Source organism: Capra hircus, chromosome 6 (assembly GCF_001704415.2).
Source record: "Capra hircus breed San Clemente chromosome 6, ASM170441v1, whole genome shotgun sequence".
Taxonomy (NCBI): domain Eukaryota; kingdom Metazoa; phylum Chordata; class Mammalia; order Artiodactyla; family Bovidae; genus Capra; species Capra hircus.
Genome location: NC_030813.1, coordinates 22,768,257 through 22,792,387, shown reverse-complemented (window position 1 = coordinate 22,792,387; position 24,131 = coordinate 22,768,257). Strand labels below are relative to the sequence as shown.

At 38.8% G+C, this 24,131-nt stretch overlaps 1 protein-coding gene across 2 annotated transcripts in view; it reads right to left on the bottom strand.

Annotated features, from left to right (window-relative positions):
• Positions 1–24,131, bottom strand: part of SLC39A8 (solute carrier family 39 member 8) — an 82,474-nt gene that overhangs the window by 18,622 nt on the left and 39,721 nt on the right. For both annotated transcript variants that reach the window (XM_018049267.1, XM_018049266.1), the window contains exons 5-6: positions 23,623–23,745; positions 22,998–23,165 (exon numbers count right to left, since the gene is read on the bottom strand). In XM_018049267.1, coding sequence (XP_017904756.1) covers positions 22,998–23,165; positions 23,623–23,745 — 291 coding nt within the window. The remainder of the gene's footprint in view (positions 1–22,997; positions 23,166–23,622; positions 23,746–24,131) is intronic.

Here is a 24,131-nt window from a genome sequence, read left to right as displayed (position 1 = left end):
CATTGCAGGCAGATTCTTTACCACTGAGGTACCAGTGAAGCCCTAAAAGCAATATACAATATAAAATTTCAATAGATTTTGTCTTTATAACTGTATTTTCAAGTGATTTCAGTGGACTTTATAGCTGATGGTTCCTTTATCCTTCCTCTAGCCCTAAAAAGTCAGTCTCAGCTCACAAAAACCAAAATCAAACTTCACAGGAGAAAGGAGAAATTATTTTTATTCTTTAATGCCTATAACCAAATATAATTCAAATGTACTTAGTCTCTAGTCATTTGGTTTCAGGAAAATACTTCATAACCATTTTCAAAACTCTCCTTGCAATGAAAATAACCATTAACAAGAAAATAATTTCCAGAAACCTTGAAAATGGTTTCCTTTCCCTCTGCCTCTTCTGTGAAATTAGACTGAAGTTGTTTAGCTCCTTAGGAGTTGAAATAATAGTTTCTCATTTTCAGCTGGGGACCATATCACTTTACTATCCTACAAAAATAATTTAAGAGAAATCTGAGGGGTTTTCAAGAAATTATGCTCCTATTTTGCCAATGAAACTTGAAGTATATAGTAATTAAGTATTTACAGTTTCCTAATGGACCACTTACGCCACTCTGAAAGGAAGCCTACTGTTTCTACAGACCAGGAGGGCATTAATACTCTGATACATTCGGGAAGCAGAACACCATTTCTTATAAAAAGCCTGCATAATGTACTCCCCATCCCACACAACCCTCATTATTATTGAGAAGTCTTAAAGGGACTCAGAAGGCACTAGGAAATTGGTTAAGTTTTCATGTAAGTTGGAGAAATTTGTTGCTGCGCTCTTGAAAAATGAAGTTCCCCAAAGGCAGGGATACCTACATTGCTCAGTATGAAGTCCTACAGAATAGTTCAGATGAGGAGACATGGGAAGGGCGGGATGTGGTAGGGGAACCGCCCCCATGCAGCAGCTGCCTGTGGTGTAATTACCATCTGACATGAATTATGTGAAATGAACTGAAATACGGAAGATCCCACCCAGTGCATTGCAAGTGACTGACTACCCAGGCCTGCAAAAGATGAGGGTGGGCTGTCTGATCTGCAGAGAACCAGAAGCGCAAGTTTCTTAGGGCAAGAAGCTCAGGACAGTGATAAGAGACCGGGGACGACTGCTGACAAGAAGGACAAGAGCAAGCGCCAGCTGCAGTCACTGCAACAGAAGAAGCGATGATGAGCATAGTGGAGGTGTTAAGAAACAGGCAGCCCGCCAGTAGTGAAGAAAGTGAGCAACAAAGGGTCAACCCTGTCCTCTGAGACAGCAACCAGTCCCTGGTCTCTAGTAAAACGGAGCATCGTCACTTAGTATGTGGAGAGTGAGGGGTGAGAATTACATAGTACACAGGGGATGGGGTACCAGGACCTCCTTTCCTCTTAAAGATATAAATATGATTCTCTGAGGATTCGCTTACCAGTTAAAGAAAAGAAGAATTCTATTGATGTACAGTTGATTTACAATGTTGTGTTAATTTCCGCTGTATGGGAAAGGGACTCTGTCCTACATACATATATATTCTTTTTTAAAAAACAAAGATGTAATTTTATTGGCTTTGTTTCCACTTGTTGTTTGTTTGCTTTTTGTTGTTGGGTTTCATTGTTTTTATTTTTTATTTTCTGGCTGTGCCACTTGGCATGTGGGATCAAACCCACACCCACTCCATTAAAAGCTCAGAATCTTAACCACTGGACCACTAGGGAAGTCCCATATACAATATTTCTTTACAGTCAAGAAAAGAAATTTCCTACTGAGGAACTGAGCATGAAAGACATAGGGTATACTCAGGGAGCACAGAAGAGTAATAACGATATAGTAGTGGTGGAAGTGAAAGCCACTCACATGTCCAACTCTCTTCGACCTCATTGACTGAACAGTCCATGGGATTCTCCAGGCCAGAATGCTGGAGTGGGTAGCCTTTTCCTTCTCCAGGGCGTCTTCCCACCCTGGGATCGAACCCAGGCCTCCTGCACTGTAGGTGGACTCTTTACCAGCTGAGCCACCAGGGAAGCCCAAGAACACGGGAGTGGGCAGCCTATCCCTTCTCCAGCGGATCTTCCTGACCCGGGTATCCGACTGGGGTCTCCTGCTTTGCAGGCACATTGTTTACCAACTGAACTCTCAGGGAAGCCCAGTAGTAGTAGTACAAGTCATTTAATCATCACAATAACCTTAAAAGGTTATTGGTCCCACTTTATAAATGAGGAAAGTGAAGTATAAAGAGATTAAGTAATGCTCAGAGTCATACCTCTAGAAAAGAGCAGAGACAGTATTTAAACTTCTATGCCAAACAAGCTATGCCTATGATCTCCAGGAAAGGTGGGGTTTTATTTCCTCTTATTCGCTCCTGTTCATCCAGTAGGTAGTACTACAAGCATCCTGAACACTTAGTGTCTGAATAGATGAAGGTGAAGTAATAGTAAAAGTACATTTTTTCTCATGACAAATTCACAGACCATTGTCATATGCAGCATCTATTCCGTCTCTCCAAAGAGCAAACGTAATGGGCATTTATACAATGTGGGAAAGGTTTGCATAGAAAAATGCCCCTTAATCAATTCCGAACTGGTTCATCTACATTAAAAAAAAAACAAAAACTCTGAAAGTGCAGAAGTGTTTTTGTTGTTCTTTGTTTTCTTACCAATTCTTTAATGTCATGGAGCCAGATCAAAAGTTCCTGGCAGACAAGGATTTTGTCTGCATTTCAGCCCCAAATGTAACACAGCTGAGACTTCCCTGGTGGTCCAACGGTTAGGAATCTGCACTTCCACTGTAGGGGGCCCGGATTCGATCCCTGGTCAGGGAACTAAGATAAGGTCCCACATGCCTGTTGCACTGTGCATCCAAAAATTAACTGAATATATATATGGAGGTGTTCAATAAATTTTTAAAAATAAATCAGGGGGAGAGGGGACTTGCTTCGCTCAACTGAATGGACTGACAGAATGCCAAAATCACATTAGTCAGCAGATGTCAGCACCTCTATAGCCATTCCAGGGGCCACCAGAGGACTGACGGCTTTAATTAGCAGCTATTTTGCATCTAATTCAAGGATAGTTACACGGTTTCAAGAAGATTGTTGGAGGAAAGTGAAAGTAAAATCGCTTAGTCGTGTCCGACTCTTTGCAACCCGTGGACTGTAGCCCACCAGGCTCCTCCGTCCATGGGATTCTCCAGGCAAGAATACTGGAGTGAGTTGCCATTTCCTTCTCCAGGGGATCTTCTCGACCCAGGGATCAAACCCAGGTCTCCCACATTGCAGGCAGATGCTTTAACCTCTGCACCACCAGGGAAGCCCTTAAATACAAGAATACAGTCTCTCAGAAAACCTCCTATAGAGACACAGAACTTCAGGTGCAAGCACTAACATCAAAGATTTCAAGGGAGGAAAAGAAGCCAGGTTGAAAGAAGAAGGGGGAGGAGGCGGGAGAGTCGGGGTGAAGGGGGGGGGGACTTACAGATGTCTCCTGCCACCTACAGATACCCAGGTGTTATGAGATTTTTCCCTGGGCCTCCAGAGAAGGGAGGACTGGAACTCGGCCCTACCAGAAATCAGACCAGACCAGAACCAGAATTTGAGTTCTCTGCCAAGAGGAGGTGATCAGTCTCCAATCCTCAGCTCAGGCTGAGGGCCCTTCGACCAGATTCCTACTGGGGGACTAGAAAAACAGGGAAGGATAGGAAGGGTTAAGGAGAGGAAAGAGAGAGGGAAGGGGAGAGAGGTCAATAAAGTCTTTTGTTCCTTACAGGTTGGGGCACTCTGGCCAGTTGTCTGCGTCAGGAGGAGACCAGGGACAAAAGGGTCCCAGTTGCGGCCGCTGGTCTGGTCCATTTGCAGGCAAGCTGGCCCCTGAGTACCCCAAGTGGTCAGGATGTTGGAGGAAAGGAGCCTGGGAATCATAGTAGCAACAAAAGCAACCAACACCACCGAGTGCTTACCATTTGAAAGGTACTCTTCTAAATGCCTTGAGAAGAGTCCCTCTAACATCCAATCACAGATGAAGTCATGCAGGCAGTAGAGGTAAGGCCAGGACCAAGATCCACCTCACTGGAGATGGAAAAGCCACTGAACCAAGATGATCTGACTCTTAAGCCCACGCAATAGAAGGCAGAAAAGGCTGCTCAGAAGGACTGAGTTTTTCCAGATAAGAAACTTTGAGTTCAGTAATTTATTGCTACAATAATGGGTTATTTTATTGCTATTGCCAGTTTCCATCCTGAAAGGTACCAGATTCAAGTACCTCTGGTTCTGAGTAGAATACACTAAGCTGATGTGCTGAGGTTTGCTAACACTTCAGACACACTTAAAATAATACCTCCAATCATTGAGGGGATAAAACACCATCCTCCAGCTTTCAAATCTACTCCATATAATCTTTTGTTTACAGACTGAAGTACAGACGGGGAGAAAGACAGTTTTCTGACTGCCCCTTCCTGAATTTGTTACATTTAGTAAAATGTAATTTTAGATATAGGTGCTTATTTGAGATGATCAATACTTATTTAAATAGAACACAGTAACACTTCTGACCTTCTTTCAATTCCTAAAACCAACCAAACTCTTTCCCACCCTGGAGATTTTGCACTTTCTGTTTCCACATCCCTGACCTTCTCCCTGATCTTTGCATGCATAGCTGCTTCCTATAGTCTGTATTTTAGCTTAAATATGTCCCCGACCACTCAAACTGCATATGCAGACATCATCACATCACCACATTTCAGTTCCCTGCACAGCATCTATAATCCTATAAGGTTAGGCTGTGTGCCCACAGAGTGCCAGAGATCAGATACCTTTTCTAATTTGCCACAATATCTCCAGGGTATGGAACAGAGATCGGCACCGGGCATGTGATCACAGGATACATGAGTGAATGACAGAATGAAAAACTGAATCCCATCCTCCTGCCCATTAACACAGCCTCACTGATTTGGCCTATAGACCAGGATATCATTCAGAACATGAAACGTTACCCCAAAAGAAGGCTCATTTTAAGACTGCCTTTATTATTTTAAGATATAAGTTAAGTGACTGAAAGTTTGGTCAAAGTCACAAAAACTACAAAGAATCAAGAGAAATTTTCTGCAAAAATGACACCCTCCCAGTAAAGAATTTTTGCAGTTTTACTTTCCAAATGTAAAACAATCTCTTGATTTGCTTTTTTTACAACCTGGAAAACTATTGATGATCCCTCACTTCAGTTTTTCTGATACGTATTTTACAACCTAATAATAAAAGATGAACTAGAAAGCATCAAGCCAGATGCATGATTTACTAGCACTTCAAAAGTAATCTTTACTGGTGCCTTCTGAGCTATTGAATTTTTTTTTTTTAATCTGACTTCACTGAGTTGCTGTAAAGGTTTAATAAAGTCATGCTCATTAGCAATTTGATAATCTTAAGTAGAAGAAGTTTCAATAAAGTTTGTTCTTTTTTTTTTTACTTTTAATGCTCTGATACTTGATGTCAGAAATAAAAAGCAAACAGAATAATTTTAAAAAGAAATGGGGTCATGTATACTCTGCTATATTAAAATGGAGAATCAACAAGGACCTACTGTATAGCACATGAAACTCTACTCAGTGTTGTGAGGCAGTCTGGATGGGAGTGAGGTTTGGGGGAGAATGGATACATGTATATGTATGGCTGAGTCTCTTCACTGTTCCCCTGACCACAACATTGTTAATCAGTGATACCCCAATACAAAATAAAAAGTTTAAGGTTTGAAAAAAAATACCAACTGAATAATCAAGTTTTAATATTAAAAAAAGAAAGAAATGGAGGCTTACACATTAAGATCTCTCCTTTTGATTGATAAAAACTCAAACTTATAACAGATCTGGATATATTGGGCCACTGATCAACATAGCAAGCAAAGTTAGATAGGAGAAAGTCACAACTTAACTAACAGAAATGAGTTGTTAACCTAATTGCACTGAAATGCTTAAAAAGGGACTAAAATTCCCTATCTAAAAAGCAAGTACACCGGAAAATCAAATCCAACCTCCCATCAACGATCTGACTGTAACCTGATGGTACATTTACTAACAGCAAATACTTAATTTGGTCTTAAATACCTTCAGTTATTTTTATTCACTAAGATAACCAGTGAAGTATTGATAGTTATAAAAGTGCTATGTGTGATCAGGACATGTGCCTCAGACATAAAACTGGATAGGAAAAGATAAGCAGATAAATACCTAAAGGGATGTGTGTGTGTGTGTGTGTGTGTGTGTGTGTGTGTGTGCGTGCGTGTGTAACAATCTGCTGATGTTCTGCTGTGGACTGTAGCAGTATCAAACTCAAAAAACATCTTCTCAAGACCACAGTTCATTTGCAAGATACTTCAGCCTTGTGATCTTTCTAATTTAGAATTCTTGTTTTTGAAATATACAGAATAAATATAACATGGAATAATAGAATATAGAATAAATTTTACCTCCCCAAGAGCTTCTACTCAGGACATGACTTTTACTTATTACACTAAAACATCCCGTACTTTGGCAAATTTTCCATCATGCAATCCACTGAGTAAAACTTACTCACCAGGTCTTGATCCAGTATGCCCAAACTGCAAGATGTAGCATGTAAAGAACACAGCACCACATAAATATTTTTAAATGAGCAAACAGGAGATATAAAGAGGCCTATTTTGGCAAGTTCAGTGTTTATGATATGGATATCTTTTATAACTCAACCTTAAAAAAATTTGACAAAGCTGATATTAAAGACACACCGGCCATAGAATATATACTTACATTTTTTCCATTGCTTATGCTGCCTTGCATAATAAAATTAAGCAAGGACACAATAAAACTAAGCAACTCTTTCTGATGCCCAGAATAATCTACTTGAACCTCTTATTTTTTTCTCATTTTTCAAAAGAAAAATGTATTGGCATTCATTCTCAATTTTTTAATCAATCAGGGTGCACGACAAAGCAACACGGCAATTCTTCATTATACTAATGGGGGAAACATTAACTTGACATCAAGCCTAATTGAGTAAAACGTCACTAATTCTTCTCAATAAGGACAAGTCCTGCTTGATTAGTGAAAGCAATTTAGTATAGGACATGTTTAGATAAGTACACTTCTATTGCTTCCAAGAATTCACACTAACAAACAAAATCCACAGCCAGCATGAGGTGTGGCAGAAGGCCTTCAGAAAACCCACCATGTTGTATGGGTAAGATTAATGGGGCATCTCAATTCCATAATAACAACTTGGTGTTTCTTTAAAGAACTTGAAAACTTTAGGTGCATCTTCCTAACAAATTATTTCAAAAGCAATTTTGATAGAGGATACCCAAAGTACTCTATGGGGAAGGGAATGACTACCCACTCCAGTATTCTGGCGTGGAGAATTCCATGGACTGTATGTCAGTCCATCGGGTCGCAAAGAGTTGGACACAACTGAGCGACTTTCACTTTCACCTTCAAGTACTCTGCAACCCAGTCTAAAAGGAAAATACAACAAATCATACGTTATTAGTTATGATATATAAGTAGAATTGAAATTAATGAGGTTTCACTCTGCCGGCAATCCTCAAGTTGTACTGCAGAAGTTCCCTTGTAAGTTCATGGTTAGAAATCAGAACTGACTAGAGCAATGTTCCCATTAGGAAGGTCATGTCATGCATATATACAGAAGGAACAGGAGGTTACAAATCAAGACTCCAGGAGGGGATCTCATCATAACTTTGCCATTTATTATCTGTGTGAGTTATTTAACTGAGTCTTAATTAAATCTGTAACCAGACTTAACACCTATTTCACAGGATTGTTGTAGGGATTAAACATAATAGCTGTTAAGGTACCTACTACAGCACTCTCTACTTTCACCCCTGGGCATTTATTTTCTTTATCAAGTATTCTCAATCATTACTCTGTGCTAGGGCAATGCAAACAAAGACTTTATCAAGGAGAGTACGATATCCTGAAGACCTATGAGACGCCTTCTATTTACACCTGGAAACCTAGCTCCATCTCACCCCAGCCCCCCGCTGTTTCCTTCTGTATTCCTCTGCAGTGTCGCTGAGGACAGAATTGCCTACTAAGTGGGACTCTGTGCACCAAAGTCTCTTCTAATGTACCTGGACACTGAGAAGTTTGGTCTAAAGGGAAAACAAATAACCTCTGAGTTCAACTGCCTTCATATCCTTTATTCAGACCTGCTATTTGGTTTTGTTTTCTGCAAACATCCATGAAAACCTTGTTCTCAACTCTTCCGGAAAACTTCATAAACGTAACTCTTGACAGTAAATTGTTCCTATACTAAAGCAATCCATCAATTCTGAACCTTCACAATGTACCCCACCATAACTTCACAGAAAACCCACGGCATAAAATGCTTTCCTCCTTCCCACTGATTTGTGCTTATAAACCTGACCAGAGCCCCACAACTTTATACCAACGCTCCTACTCGAAATCAAAAGTTGCCTAATTATTCTGCGATTGAAATAGAGACCTTTGTGGCTTTGAGGCCACACACAAGGCTGGCTGCTGTTGCTCTCACTTCATCCCCACACCTTCTCAGCAAGATGGTGATGTTTGGTAGTATGGTAGTGCTAGTAATAAAATGTTACTTCACAGCTGCGCTTCTTCATTACTTTTTAAATATTTGATTTAGTTCTCAACATAATCCTTATTGGAAGAGACACTGGCCAATTTAAAGATGAAAAGAAAATTAGTTTTAGGAAAGTACAGTAACCCAACCAGTTGTGAGTCAAAATTTCAACTCAGATCTATCTGGCTCAAGTTCTTTCTTAAAAAAGTTTTTATGAAAATATAGTTGATTTACAGTGATGTATTCATTTTAGGTATATAGCAAAGTAATTCAGCTATATATTATACACATATAGATATTCTTTTTCAGAATCTTTTCCACTATAGGTTATTACAAGATATTGAATATGGCCCTCCATGCTATATACAGTAGGTCCTTGCTGTTTATCTACTTTATATATAGTAGCGTATACCTGTCAACCCCAAATTTCCAATTTATCCCTCTCCTTTGGCAACCATAAATTTGTTTTCTACGTCTGAGTCTATTTCTGCTTTGTAAATACGTTCATTTACATCACTTTTTTAGATTTCACATATAAGTGATATTGAACACTATTTGTCTTTCTCTCTCTGACTTACTTCCCTTAGAATGATAATCTCCAGGTTCATCCATGCTGCTGCACATGGCATTATTTTGGCTCAAGTTCTTTTGACAAAGCAAAGTTGCTCTAATTTTCATGTTACTAATCAATGATACCTAGTGAATAATACTGTAGAGTTCGTAAATGACACCATTTTTGCCAGAAAATATTATCTACTCATTTAGTCTTCCACTGCACTTTAAGACGTCTCAATTTTAGAAGAAACAAAATTAAGTATAGATTATACATGCTTGTTTATAGTACAGAAAAAGAAAAAAATTCCAATAAAATTCAACACTGAGAAAAATAGTAAATTCTGAATATGAGAGAACTTTCTTGATCGAATTAATGGTATCTATTAAAAGAAAAAAAACAGAGCCAGCCACCTTCCAAACTTAAAAGTGTGCCCATCAAAGTCAGAAACAAGACAAAACACCAGTTATCACTACTTCTACTCAATAATATCCTGTGAATCCTTGCCAATGTAACAAGAAAAAGAGTTATAACAATCATAAAGAAAAAAACTTGCTTATTTACTCACTGACATCTACATAGGAAATCCAAAAGAGCAAACAAATAAAACACAAAGAATTATAGAAGACTTCAGCAATACTACAGGATTAAAATCAATACACTGAATTCAATTTACTTCTACATAATAATTAGAAAATAGAGTAGGAAACGATACCATTTATAATGCTCACAGAGCTACAAAGTAATTAGGGATAAATCTAACAGAACACTTTAAAGACATTTCTACAGAAAATTACAACACAAAGAAAATCTGAAATCTCACAAAAATGTTAGCTGTCCCTCAACTTATCTCTAAGTCCAAGGCAATGTCAATAAAAATCCCCAAATGATATTGACATGAAAGAACAAAAATAATTTTCACTGAAAACAAGAAGGTAAAGGGCCTTGTCTTAGGACATTCAATGTTCACTATAAATTATAATAATGCATTGAGATAATAAGGTTGAAATTTGTTAATAGACAAATCAAAGTCTAGATATAAGCACATTGATATACAGAAACTTGACATATGGCAGCAATAAGATGTGCTATTCAATAACAGAAGCTAGATTAACTGCTTATCTATACAGAAAGAAAAAAACTGGGTCCTTTACTTAAACACAAAAATAAATTCCATATGGAATATTAAACTTTAACCTTTTTGAAAAAAAATGCAGAAGAATATCTTCTTTACTTTGGCAAAGGGAACCTGTTTTAAACAAAATACAGAAAGTAAAAATCTTGAATGAAAGTCTTGATATATTTTACTACATTTAAGTTAAAACTTGGAAAAATTCACTTTAAATGACATGAAAAAAGAAGTCATAGACTTTGAGAATATATTTGTAATCCATTTAATCAATGAAGATTAGCATCCAAAATATATACAAAACTCCTCCAAATGACAAAGACTATCCTTGACTAAGCTTTAGCCAGGATCCTCTGAGCCCAGTTCTCAACTAGACCTCACTCTGGGGCTTCTTTGCCCCAGTGTACAGAGTCCAGTTGTAGCAGGGATCATGCTAAGTCAGTTTAGTAAGAATCCCTGTATTCTTGATATCTGATCATCTTGGTCTGCCTTTAGCAAGATTCTGTCAAATTGGTTTAACAAGGATCCTTCCTGGAACTCTCCAGTGGTCCAATGATTAAAACTCTGTGCTTCCACTAGAGGGCACATGGGTTCCATCTCTGGTCAGGGAAGTTCTTCCTGCAGCTCAGTGCAGCCAAAAAAAAGAAAAAAGGATCCCTCCTACTCTGAATGTCTCCACTTAGTAATTCTCTATCCACTGACTGCCTCACTCTGCTTGTTAGACATAAATCCTCAGCTGGCTCTGTTATATTCCAAGTTGAGCCCCACCTCTCTACTCTATAGCAAGAGTTGACCCCTACTTCTATAATCTTAAAGCATTCCTTGCTATTTTAACAAGTCTGAGAATAATATTTCTGCAATACAAATTAATAAGAAAAGATGATAAGCAACTCAACTAAAAATGTGTGAGACAGACGAACAAGAAACACAAAAGGAAACTTATGACCAATAAGCATGTAAAGAGATGCTCAACTTCGCTAGTGATCAGAAATAAACAGAGGCTAATCACAGAAAGACACCATTACAAAGTCATTAAATAAGCAATAGGTATTTTTTTAAAGTCTGAAATCTCCAACAATCACTAAAGAAAGCAATTCTCCAATTGTGGAGAAAATGTGAATTCTCCTCTGATGCTGATGAGAGTGTAAATAAGTATAACAGTCTGGAGAGTGATTTGTTGTTATTCAGTAAAATTACATATGGACATACCCGATGACCCATTTCTTACAAGTCCAGATATGTACCCCAACCTTTCTCACAGAAGTTCTATGAGACAAGCCCTAGTACCTTAAGGCATCCATAGTATATAGTAAATTATTTTGTTTGCTGTACACTTTTCCATATATATATATATATATATATATATATATGTTTTGCCTCTTGATGAAAGTGAAAGAGGAGAGTGAAAACATTGGCTTAAAGCTCAACATTCAGAAAATGAAGATCATGGCATCTGGTCCCATCACTTTATGGGAAATAGATGGGGAAACAGTGGAAACAGTGTCAGACTTTATTTTGGGGGGGCTCCAAAATCACTGCAGATGGTGACTGCAGCCATGAAATTAAAAGACGCTTACTCCTTGGAAGAAAAGTTATGACCAACCTAGATAGCATATTGAAAAGCAGAGACATTACTTTGCTGACTAAGGTCCGTCTAGTCAAGGCTATGGTTTTTCCTGTGGTCATGTATGGATGTGAGAGTTGGACTGTGAAGAAGGCTGAGCACCGAAGAATTGATTCTTTTGAACTGTGGTTTTGGAGAAGACTCTTGAGAGTCCCTTGGACTGCAAGGAGATCCAACCAGTCCATTCGAAAGGAAATCAGCCCTGGGTGTTCTTTGGAAGGAATGATGCTAAAGCTGAAACTCCAGTACTTTGGCCACCTCATGTGAAGGGATGACTCATTGGAAAAGACTCTGATGCTGGGAGGGATTGAGGGCAGGAGGAGAAGTGGACGACAGAGGATGAGATGGCTGGATGGCATCACCGACTCGATGGACGTGAGTCTGGGTGAACTCCGGGAGTTGGTGATGGACAGGGAGGCCTGGCGTGCTGCGATTCATGGGGTCGCAAACAGGTGGACACGACTGAGTGACTGAACTGATGTTTTGCCTCAGTAAAAATGTTTTCATTTAGAGAAAATTGAATCATCTTTCCTCCTCCCCTCCTTCTTCCATCGTTCTTTCTGACTGTTTCATTTCTGTTAATCACACTATAATTTTTCCCTGAAGCACAGGCTTATGCACTCACTTTTGATCTTTCAGCCCCAGGAGACCAACTCTTGCGAAGACAGACCAACGCTAACCAGAACTCTTATCAAATGTCTTTCCTTCCTTCCCACCAACATCAAACAGATCTTCTGTTTTCTCTTTTGCTCTGCACTTTATAAATCGAACTGGAAACCAAGCAATTTTTGGCATCTTATCCTGATAACTCACAAAAGGTTTCTGTCCACTATGAGGAGTACTCACTCATTTCAGTGAATTTTTAAAGATTCTTCGGCAAAAAGTATATGGGATAGAAATTAGTCAGGATTTCTCTGGCAATTTCTAGGGCAGTTGAGAAGTCTTCTCTGGGAATGTCTTGTTTTTTAATATCTTTTCTTTCTTTTCCTTTTTTAGATTAAAAAAATGGTAAATATTTTATAATATGAATTATTCAACAGAAATTAAATTGTGAGTATCTATTTACAAAGGCAAAAGAAAGCCTAAAGGTCTGTAAATTATACCCAGAAATCAAAACATTTTAATTATGTTTGCATGGACCTGAAAGTACACACAAATGAATTAAAATTAAAAACTCTACAAAAATATTAACCATTAATATATAAATGTTTATCACATGATTAACTAAAACATTCCCTTTTTAGTTGACTATAATAGCAGTCCCTGACTGAGACCCTTGAGCAACTGCTTGTCCTTCAAACAGATTACACAGTGTGGATTTGGGTACATTGGAGTTTCCCTGGTGGTTCAGGTAGTAAAGAATCTGCCTGCAATGTGGGAGACGCAGGTTCTATCCCTGGGCTAGGAAGATCCTACGGAGAAGGGAACAGCACCCATTCCAGTATTCCGCATGGACAGAGTAGCCTGGCAGGCTATAGTTCATGGGGTCGCAGAGTCCGATACAACTGAGCGACTAATACTTTCACTGTGGGTACATTACAAGACACTTTCATATACATTATTATTTGATTCTCCCAGCCGGCCTCGGAGTTGGCAGGACCAACTCATTCTTTATGAATTTTCTGTGTCAGTGGTGATGCTATCTCTCCCTGTGTAAGAACAGGGGTGTCTTAGCTGGCCAAATGACTGGCTAATTCAAGGAACAACAGATAATCCTACGGCCCTCCCCACACTGGACATCAACTAAAATGCTTCTGCCAAATTTTTGTATCTGAGACATTGTTTTATCTGAAGAGCAAGAATGGTCCTTCATGGATAGTTTGCCTTTCTGGAAAGTCGCTTCAGCTGACATTTCAAACCTCTCTATTTTAGCTCTGATTTAGCTTAGATTCTATGTACTACCTCTAATCTTGTGACCTTATTCACTGGCACTCTATCTTATCCTTTGAATGACAAATTTTACATTTTATATCACTAAATTTTTCATCTTTAGAATTTATCTGTATAAAATGTCTGTATCAGATTTTAAAAGTTAACAGCACTTAACTTCAACTCAATTCAATCTTTAAAGATTTTATGCACCCCAACTATTTCAATAACGTGACAACCAAATGTCTTCCCTACATAATTAAGGTGTCATTTTAATGTCCTTTCAAATGAACTGAATGTGTCAGAGTATGACAGATATAACTGGACAAATGAGTGTGTAGCTGAACAACTCTGAAAGAATATGCAATGCAAAAAATGATAATATGATTCAAGGGACACGGTATGTTGGACTTTAAAGTTTTATTCCAGTGAATGAATAAATAAACTTGAATGTTTCAAGTTTTCTTAGTCTATCAGACAGAAGTCAACAGCATATATTCAGAAAGCTGTCATTCTTACCAAAAAGCCTTCAAGTTTGAAAAGTCAAAATTTAATTTCCAGGAAAGTCACTCAAATTTTTAAAACAGTAAATAATCAAGATGACAAAGCATGGAGTTTTATATGTTTTTACCTTCTCTGTCCCACTAAAAAAACTACAGACAGATTCAAAAGCCTTCATAGCTTAATATAAGAAGCCCTCTTCTAAACTATGATCTGTAAATATTAATAATTATGCACACAGATTCAAAAGTTAATCCCAGAGGAATGTAAATTGAAGTGAAAAGATTTAATAAGATCATTATGATTAAAAAGTAAGGAAAGAGAAGAAAAAAAAAACTTGGTGAATGAAAGAGAGAGAGAAATATATACTGATTATGTGTGTGTAACATCAGACACATTGTTACATAGTTGGCCCATAATAAATAATTTTCACAAAAACTTATGAAGAATTTTGCTCCTCATTTAACAGATGAGTTAACACAGACTCAGAGATGTTAACTGCTGCTGCTGCTGCTGTTGCTGCTAAGTCGCTTCAGTCGTGTCCGACTCTGTGTGACCCCATAGACGGCAGCCCATCAGGCTCCCCTGTCCCTGGGATTCTTCAGGCAAGAACACTGGAGTGGGTTGCCATTTCCTTCTCCAGTGCATGAAAGTGAAAAGTGAAAGGGAAGTCACTTAGTCGTGTCCAACTCTTAGCGACCCCATAGACTACAGCCCACCAGGCTCCTCCGCCCATGGGATTTTCCAGGCAAGAGTACTGGAGTGGGTTGCCATTGCCTTCTCCAAGATGTTAACTAACTTTCCCCAAATCACACAAGACTGGCCTCGTGCAACTCCAAAGCCCTTGCTTCCTCCCCCCAGTTGTCCTGCAGAGAAAAGGAGATTCTGAGAAAACATCAAGAAAGTAGTAGCTAAAATGGGACAAGAAGAAAAGTATCATGTCACAGAAACCATTTAATGAGTAATTCCAAGAGGAAGGCAATATTAATAAGTTCCTGTGAAAAACCTGCCTTTCTGTTCCTAACATTTAGCCAATAAAGGGTACACAAATGCAGAGCTGAACTACAGGAACGCTTCAGAGAGGATATGAATGAATGTGAAGAATATAGTCTGCTGCCCAGAAAAATCGCTTGTATCATTCCAGAGAGAAATTTCAGAGATTATGGAGTAAATTTTTAAATTGTACACAAATATTTGAGGGGGCTTCCCAGGTGGCTCAGCGGTAAAGAATCCACCTGCCAAGCAGGAGTTGTAGGTTCGATCCTCAGGTTGGGAAGATCCCTTGGAGAAAGGAACGGAAACCCACTGCAGTATTCTTGGAGAATTCCATGGACAGAGGAGCCTGGCGGCTACAGTCCATGGAGTCGCAAAGAGTCAGACATGACTGAGCAACTTAGCGTGCACACAGCCTTAAAAAAGAGAAAGGATACAAGTTCTGACACAAAAAGGAAGGTGGAAAGTGTATGAGGATATGGACGAGGACACAGAGCCAGGAAGCAACAGATGAAGTGAGACAGCAAAGTTCACAGAGTTTCCAAATAATCTTCACAGTCTGATCATTAAAGGAAGAAAAGTTTGGGTTGAGAATTCTGTGAAGCAATGAAAACTTTTTTGCAACAGTTATTTCTGAAAATGTGAGAAAGCGTTCCCTAAAGATGAATGAAAGCAAGTTAGTATTAGTCAAACATGGGCTACACTCAGAGTGGATTCAGGTACAAATGTTCATGACTTTGAAAAGACACTGCTAGCTAGCGCCTGATAAAAGTCTGCAAGGAGCAAGGAAGCATGGAGATGGATCCAGTGGGGAAACTAAAGCCACAAACAACCAAGGTGCGCTCAGAATTCCTCCTCATGGTTGTGTAAGGACATCATTTGTGTCTAATTCAACCAACTCTTTTGTAAGAATCTGTCAATCAAGACCAACGAGAACCAGTTCTTACATAATTTCATACACTTCTCATTTTCAATTTTAACTAACTGCTAGTATAACCCCATAAAAGAAAATAACTGATTTCTGTTTTTAATGATGCTCAAAAATATATGATATAATATAGTAAACAGGTCTTTGGTGCAGTATGACAAACTAGACACATATTTTTCTCTGCTGCTGCTAAGCCGCTTCAGTCGTGTCCGACTCTGTGCGACCCGAGAGATGGCAGCCCACCAGGCTCTGCCACCCCTGGGATTCTCCAGGCAAGAACACTGGAGTGGGTTGCCATTTCCTTCTCCAATGCATGAAAGTGAAAAGTGAAAATGAAGTCGCTCAGTTGTGTTCGACTCCTAGCAACCTCATGGACTGCAGCCTACCAGGCTCCTCCGTCCATGGGATTTGCCAGGCAAGAGTACTGGAGTGGGTTGCTATTGCCTTCTCCAATAGTCCCTCTTAAAATTTCCTAAAATTAAAGGCTAAAAAAAGACATAAAGTCACAAGGAATGAAAGAATGGAAGATGAGAGCACAGAGATATTTATTTTGGAGGATGAAAAAGAGGAGGACAAGTTCTGACTCTACAGAGGAGAAAAGTCGAAAGAAACAAATTGAGACAGGGGCCCAAACCTCAGAAGCACTGGGGAACTGAGGCACCAAGCAAGCAACTCTGAAGGCGGCAGAGGAAGGATGGAAGTAAAAACAAGGGGGAAAGATGGGGTGCACTGGGAGACTGGGACTGGCATATATACACTATTGCTACTACGCATAAAATAGATAACTGATAAGAACTGACTTTATAGCACATGGAACTCTACTCAAAGCTCTGTGGTGACCTAAACAGGAAGGAAATCCAAAAAAAAAAAAAAAGAGGGTATATAAGTTAACTTATAAATTCACTTTGCTGCACAGCAGAAATACAACATTGTAAGGCAACTATACTCCAATAAAAATTAATTTTAAAAAAAGGAATTTGTTGTTAGTTTATTTAGGGAGCACTTAAAACATCAGACGACTGCTCCCAAGTCAATTCAGCAAGGAAACCACTTCAAATGAAGACTAGAGATTTACCCTCTGGGAAAACTGAACCAGGAAAGCCCTCAGTTCTAGGACACAAAGCAAACTGAAGGCTGGAGTGAAGTATGGGACTGCATCAAGGGTATCAGGTCAGATATTCACAGGGTCCCAGCCCCGTTTCCTCACCCACCCTCCTTCCCAATATTCCTGGTCAGCCAGGAATAGACACCATCCTTCTATCTCCAGGTAAGAACAAAGAAACACCCCCCATACTAGGGGAAAAAGAGCAGGAAGCAAGCCCCACACATACATACAGAGCTTCTGATTTTTGTACTTAAAAAAGGATGCGTTCCACTTTTGTGTAAAATATTTCTGTACACTACAGAATATTTCAGTTATGTTAGAGTTGGACTGTGAAGAAGGCTGAGTGCCGAAGAATTGATACTTTTGAACTGTGGTGTTGGAGAAGACTCTTGAGAGTCCCTTGGACTGCAACGAGATCCAACAAGTCCATTCTGAAGATCAGCCCTGGGATTTCTTTGGAAGGAATTATGCTAAAGCTGAAGCTCCAGTACTTTGGCCACCTCATGTGAAGAGTTGACTCATTGGAAAAGACTCTGATGTTGGGAGGGATTGGGGGCAGGAGGAGAAGGGGACGACAGAGGATGAGATGGCTGGATGGCATCACTGACTCGATGGGCATGAGTCTGAGTGAACTCCGGGAGTTGGTGATGGACAGCGAGGCCTGGCGTGCTGCGATTCATGGGGTTGCAAAGAGTCGGACACGACTGAGCGACTGAACTGAACTGGACTGAACTGATGGAAGGGCAGAAAGTGTGTCTGTTCTGTCCCATTGATGTATCTCAGTACTCAGAATAAGGCCAAGTATACATTAATAAATACTTGAATGAATGAACTATATTTAAAATCTGTTGGATTTTCATGGAGACCCAAGCACCTCAAAAATGTTGTATTTGTAGAGTATCATGCCCTATCCATCACTGACAAAGTCCCTAACATCACCACACTTTGCAGCTAAATTCTACATCATTACACTTCAATTTTCAACATAAAACTCACAATAGTCAACTTTTTTAAATGGCTGATATTAATTTCTCTTCTGTGGGAAGAATAAATGGCTTCTAGCATTTATATTTAATAGCATCTCCTATTTAATAGCATCTCTTCTTAAATGAAAGCACAGGAGGTTTCATTTAGAAAAGAGTGATGACAGACCACTGTAGGAATGGACTAGGTGCACCCCCTAGTGGCTAGAAGAGCTAATATTCCCCAAAGTGCCTGACATGCTTGAGCAATCTGGTAAACACAGTCCTTCCAAAGCTGTAGAGTCAGGGGGAAAAGACCCACCTGGCTGCAGAGATACAGCAGTGACTTCTCCCCACCTTTGTGCAGTAGTCAGAGAGAGGAACAGAGCAAGTGTCAGGGAATGAGATCGGAAATGGTACTTAGGGGCAGTAACTGAACAACGAGAAATGGCCTCCTGCTCTCCTCTTCTTCCCTCGTAACTGCCTCCTTATTATGTCTCTATAGCTCCCCCAGCACACAAACGCTCCTACACACCCACAGCAGCACACACACACACCACACACGCTACAGAGCTAACATTTACTGAGACTGAAGCAAGGGTACTAAGGAAGTTTCACACCATTTGTCTAAATATTTAAAAGTTATTATCAAGCTAACAAACTGTTAAATATCTTCTACCCTCCAACTGTGATAAACAGTCTCCATGGCAACAAAATGTTTTAAAAATACATGTAAAGCTATAGTTTTCATATGAGTGAAGATAGAAAAAATAGCAAAGGCAACCAAACTTAAACATGATAGTATTTCTGAGTATTCTGTGATGAATCAAAATTGTCCAGATGAGTATTGTTAAAGATATCCCTAAGTCATGCATTTTAATTATTCTTTAACATTTCATTTGCTCTTCTTATATTCCATAAAAAACATGAATCATGTCGTTATAATCCAGATTGTTACATAACCTGTGTTCTTTGGATAATAATGTCAAATTAAACTACTTCTCTTAATTCGTGCTTATTATCTTCAATTTGGAAAAACTTCACTCCATCAAAATAGTAAAAACAGGAATCATCAACAAAATTCTTGGGACAATACTTGGACATTGAAATGAACGATGAATTTTACACACCATGTTCAATCATTGAGGTGGGGTCACCTATGTTGAATATATTCTTATCATATAAAAGATTAGAAAATAGCCTAACTTTATTATCAAAATAAGTATGACTCATATATCTTTATCTGTTGTCTCTTAAAGCAATATCTGGACCCTGACAGTATTTTTAAATTTTGCTTCTTTCCATTTTTTCAATGCAATGTGAAGGGAAAACTGAAAATAACAGTATGCAGCTCAATTTGTTTGAATCTCTCTTCACTAGAGTTTATACCTACAACCAAAATGGCCAGAAAGTAGTCCCCAGAGGAAATGAGCTTCGGGACTTTTTATGGGCTCACGTTGAGGCCTGGTCCATGGCAGTCATCTGGCATGTTCCTTCTCTGCTTGACATGCACTTTCCATTTCTAGAAGTAGATTTCCAGACACCCAAATTTATTCTGCTCTCTCACAAGACGTAGCTTACCCAGGCTGACAAGTCCACAGTTGTTTCTGTTCAGAGTATTCAAAGAACTGTGCCACTGGTCTCCAGAATTGATGTTGGGAAACTCGGCGCCATTCAGCTTCCAGCTCCCTTGTATGGGACCAATTTGGTTCTTATCAAAGCTTTTGGAACATTCTTTTCCCAGATATTTGCATGGCTGTTTCTTCTTTCTCATCCAGTTCTCTGCTGACCTCTTAAGGGACTGTTCCTGATCAAAGAAGCCTCCACATGCCACTCCCACATCACCCACGATTTTCATCAAATCTATGCAAATCTCATGAAAACTATTTTATTTTCATCAAAATAGTTAGTGCCACCTGATACTGTCTTTTATTTATTTATGGCAGTGCTGGATGTTTGTCGCTGGGCGTGGGCTTCCTCTAGTTGCAGCAAGCAGCGGCTACTCTCAGTTGCTGTGGTCGGGCTGTTCACTGAGATGGCGTCTCTTGTTGCAGAGCGTTGGCTCTGGAGTGTGTGAGCTTCAGTAATTGAGGCTCATGAGCTTTTAGACCATGGGCTCAGTAGTTGTGGCTCAGTGGCTTAGTTGCTCCCCAGCACGTGGGATCTTCGCTACCAGGGATCAAACGCAAGTCTCCTGCATTGGCAGGCGGATTCTTAACCACCAGGGAAGTCCCCCTCATATTTTCTTGTTTATTCTTTTCTATATTGTCTAATTCTGCTGAATATAAGTTTCACAAGAATTTGTCTGCTTCTAAATCCCCAGTGCCTAGGATAGTGAGCAGGTACTTAATCAGCATTTACTGGATAAATGAATGAAAGCCTATATATTAGCACTGGCACCAGAAGTAGAGAAAGTATGGGCTTTTGATTGGTATTTCTAAGTTTTGTAAAACAGGATCATGTCTAGGACCACACCTGTCACAATGCTTGTACTGACCGCAAACATGTCTTCTGACCATTGTGAATTATAAATTAGGAGCCCTAGGACTTTAAAACTAAAGTAAAACTTTGAGCAGTTCAATTTTATCTGCCCTCAGAAAGCAGTGACCTTGGGCCAAATTACCTTCTTCCCCCTACAAAAATTAATATTTATTAAGAGTTAATGTTATCATCTTGATTCTAGCAGAGCAGTGACAAGATGAAGGTAATCCAGCAAGGCATATAAGAGAGCAAGCTTCAGCATCAGATGGCCTCAGTTCTGATAGAAGCTTCATCATTAGGAGCTATGTGCCCTTGGGTTTATTAAATAAACTGGTAAGCCACAGTCTCCTAATTATAAGAGTGCTTGTCTCCTGGGCTGTTATGAGGATCAAATAAGATCATTTATCTAAAGTTCTAGGCATAGTCCTTGAACATTTAATAAATGTTAGCTTAAATTATTATAAGAAATTATCTATTTGAACATTTACATATCTTTGCAAAGTCTTGCCTGAAAGCATCATTCATTAAGTTGCATGAAATAATTTCCTCTCTTAGCTTAGTGTTCACACAAAACTGCCTCTTGAAACACACTTGAGATTTTCCTTAATCAGGTGGGAAGAAGTATAAGACCAATCATGCTTTCTTTCCAGAAGGAAATTCAGGTCATCTGCACTAATAAAACCTCTTCCAAATATCTTTTTTCCTGCTTATTTTTCTCAGCTGACTTCCTTTTGATTTTGTTTTTAATTGTCTTTTTTAATATTGTGTTTAACTCTGTAGCTTGTGAATCTGCCATTTATGAACTGAGAGACCCTGGAGAGGTTATTTAGCATCTAATGCTCTACTTTCTTAATTTGTCAAATGAAATAGATACCGCCGACACCAGCATCCCAGTCTCCTTTTGTAACAACCTCTCGTCTGCTGCATTCATACTTCCTTGGGGTCATACAAAGGGCCCAATCCTCTAAGCACTGAGATGAGTCTAAAAGCGAACATTAATTCAAGATGGACCAAGGAGATACCTGCCAGAAATTTCATATTTAGGACTGAAAGAGGCAGGTCAATTCCATCCAGTAGCTGAAATTATAAAACATAAATCTCAGGAGTTGCTGGTGGCTATGTTTCCCATTTATGAAGGAGCTGGTCCGCCATGAAAAAGAAGAATGACTCTAAGGAGAGAGGAGAAGGAGAGGGAGTCCTGATGATTCTAATGGTTCCAGGGATGTAGCTTGGCTGTCCCACTATCTCCCCAATAAATTCTCCTTTTTGCACACATCATTTGGGTATGAGGTCCAAATAGTTCTAACACAGAGAAAATAAACTCTCCTTTTAGTTCTAATAGTTACAACATGCAGTCCCAATACATAGAAAATAATTCTACTTTTAATATTTATTAAGGAAAATGAATGAGATAAAGTAAGTGCCTGGTCTATTGTGTATGTGCGTGTCCTCGGTAGAGCATGACTCTTTGAGACCCTATGGACCGTAGCCTACCAAGATCCTCTGTCCATGCAATTTTCCAGGCAAGAATACTGGAAAGGGTTGCCACTGCCTACTCCAGGGGATCTTCCCAACCCAGGGATCGAACCTACATCTCTTGTGTCTCCTGCACTGGCAGGAGAAATCTTTACTACTGGCTCCACCTGGCCTATTACCTGGCATATAATTCTTGCTAAGAAATGAAACTTATTAACATTATTTAGAGAATTGAAATATAAATTCTAAGTCAATTAATAAACACAAATAATTTTTTTAATTTTTTGTCCGTACCATGTGGCATATGAGACCTGAGATCTCTGATCAGGGATTGAACCCATGGCCCCTGCATTGGAAGGGCAGAGTCTTAGCCACTGGGCCACAAAGGAAGTCCCTAAACACAATTTTCTTAGCTTACAAGTCTTCTTTCAATCTCAAAATCACTCCGAAGGATTCTTTGGTTTGGGATCTTGAAAGAATTGCAAAATAAGAGAAATGCTCTGAATTAATTTTGCTGCACATTATTGTGTACATCTAAGTAGTTCTTACACAGTTAAACAGTCTTAGAGAATAGGAAAGCCTCTGACCCAGAAACTCATAATTTCATGCTTAATTCATGTGTTTGTAGTAAATACATGGAGGGAAAGTGGGAAAAGTAACAGACTTGCACTCTACGTTTCCCACATATACAGGAAAAAGCCTGACACATTTAAATGGGCAAAATACTAATGCACTGCAGGCTTCTCAGAGTGTAAGGGATGCCGTAGAGAGAATGGCAATACCTGTAGAGATACCACACTGACATTATCGAAATGGATGTGTCCATTGGGCTCTGTGACAGCTGGATTTGCATAACATGTCACACCATTGATGGCAGGTAATGTTTTAGGTTGATGAGTTTTTTCTTGAGGAGGGCCAAAGTCATTATTTCCAAAATGGGTGTGATCATTCTACATGGAAAAACAAGAGAGGAAAATGTTATAAAAAGAAACAAAGATTGTTCATGCAGGCAAGAGAATTTAAAGGTTTTTATCTATAAGAGAAAAATGTAGTATATCAGATTAAAAAAAACTTCTCTCCCTTTAAATGTATCCTCATTTATTAGATTCTGTTGTGGGGTTTTGTTTTTTTTTTTCCATGTTTTAGAGTACATATATCTTAGAAACAAATTATGTGCAGCTGTCATTGGACATTAAATGGTTAGTATTTACTCCAAATTCTACAATAAGAATCAAGTGTTCCTCTTATACTTATCAATATATTGATTCTTTTCTTTCTACTCATATTCACAAGTCTAATAACTGAACTGTTCACATAATTGTAAGAATAAAATTCGTGCCTTTACATGCCTATATAAAGTAACTTTAAAGGGTAAAACATCAAACATTTAAAATAAAGTCCATTTACCTGACCATACGTCTTCAATAACATCTTTAGTGTTCTTTCAAAAAAGAAAAGTATGTAAAATCCGCCAAACACAGCAACTGCCTTCTCAACATAGTTGTTAACTTTAGGATTGAATCCAAATGCCTAAGGGAGAAAAAAAGGCTTACGGTTAAGATCAAATAATTTAATTTAATTCAGTGTATAATTTTCACCACAGTTCTAAGTCCATCCTTCACATCCAAGTAATACTGGAAAATTTACCTGCCAAAAATCTGAAATTTGGATAATCAAGCTATAAAAGATGGCATCAAAGTCTTATAACCAGAGGAATCTCTATAAAGCCCCCAGAGTACCTTATAGTTTCCTAGCTATAAAATCTTCAGCAATATTTGCCCCCCAAAAGTAAACTTTTCATAGTGAAAAAGCAGTACTGATTCCTATATTTATAAGATAACATTAGATATAGGTCATAAAGATAAATGAGACATTGATTATCTACTTTTCCTAAAAGTAATATATTTTTCCCTCAT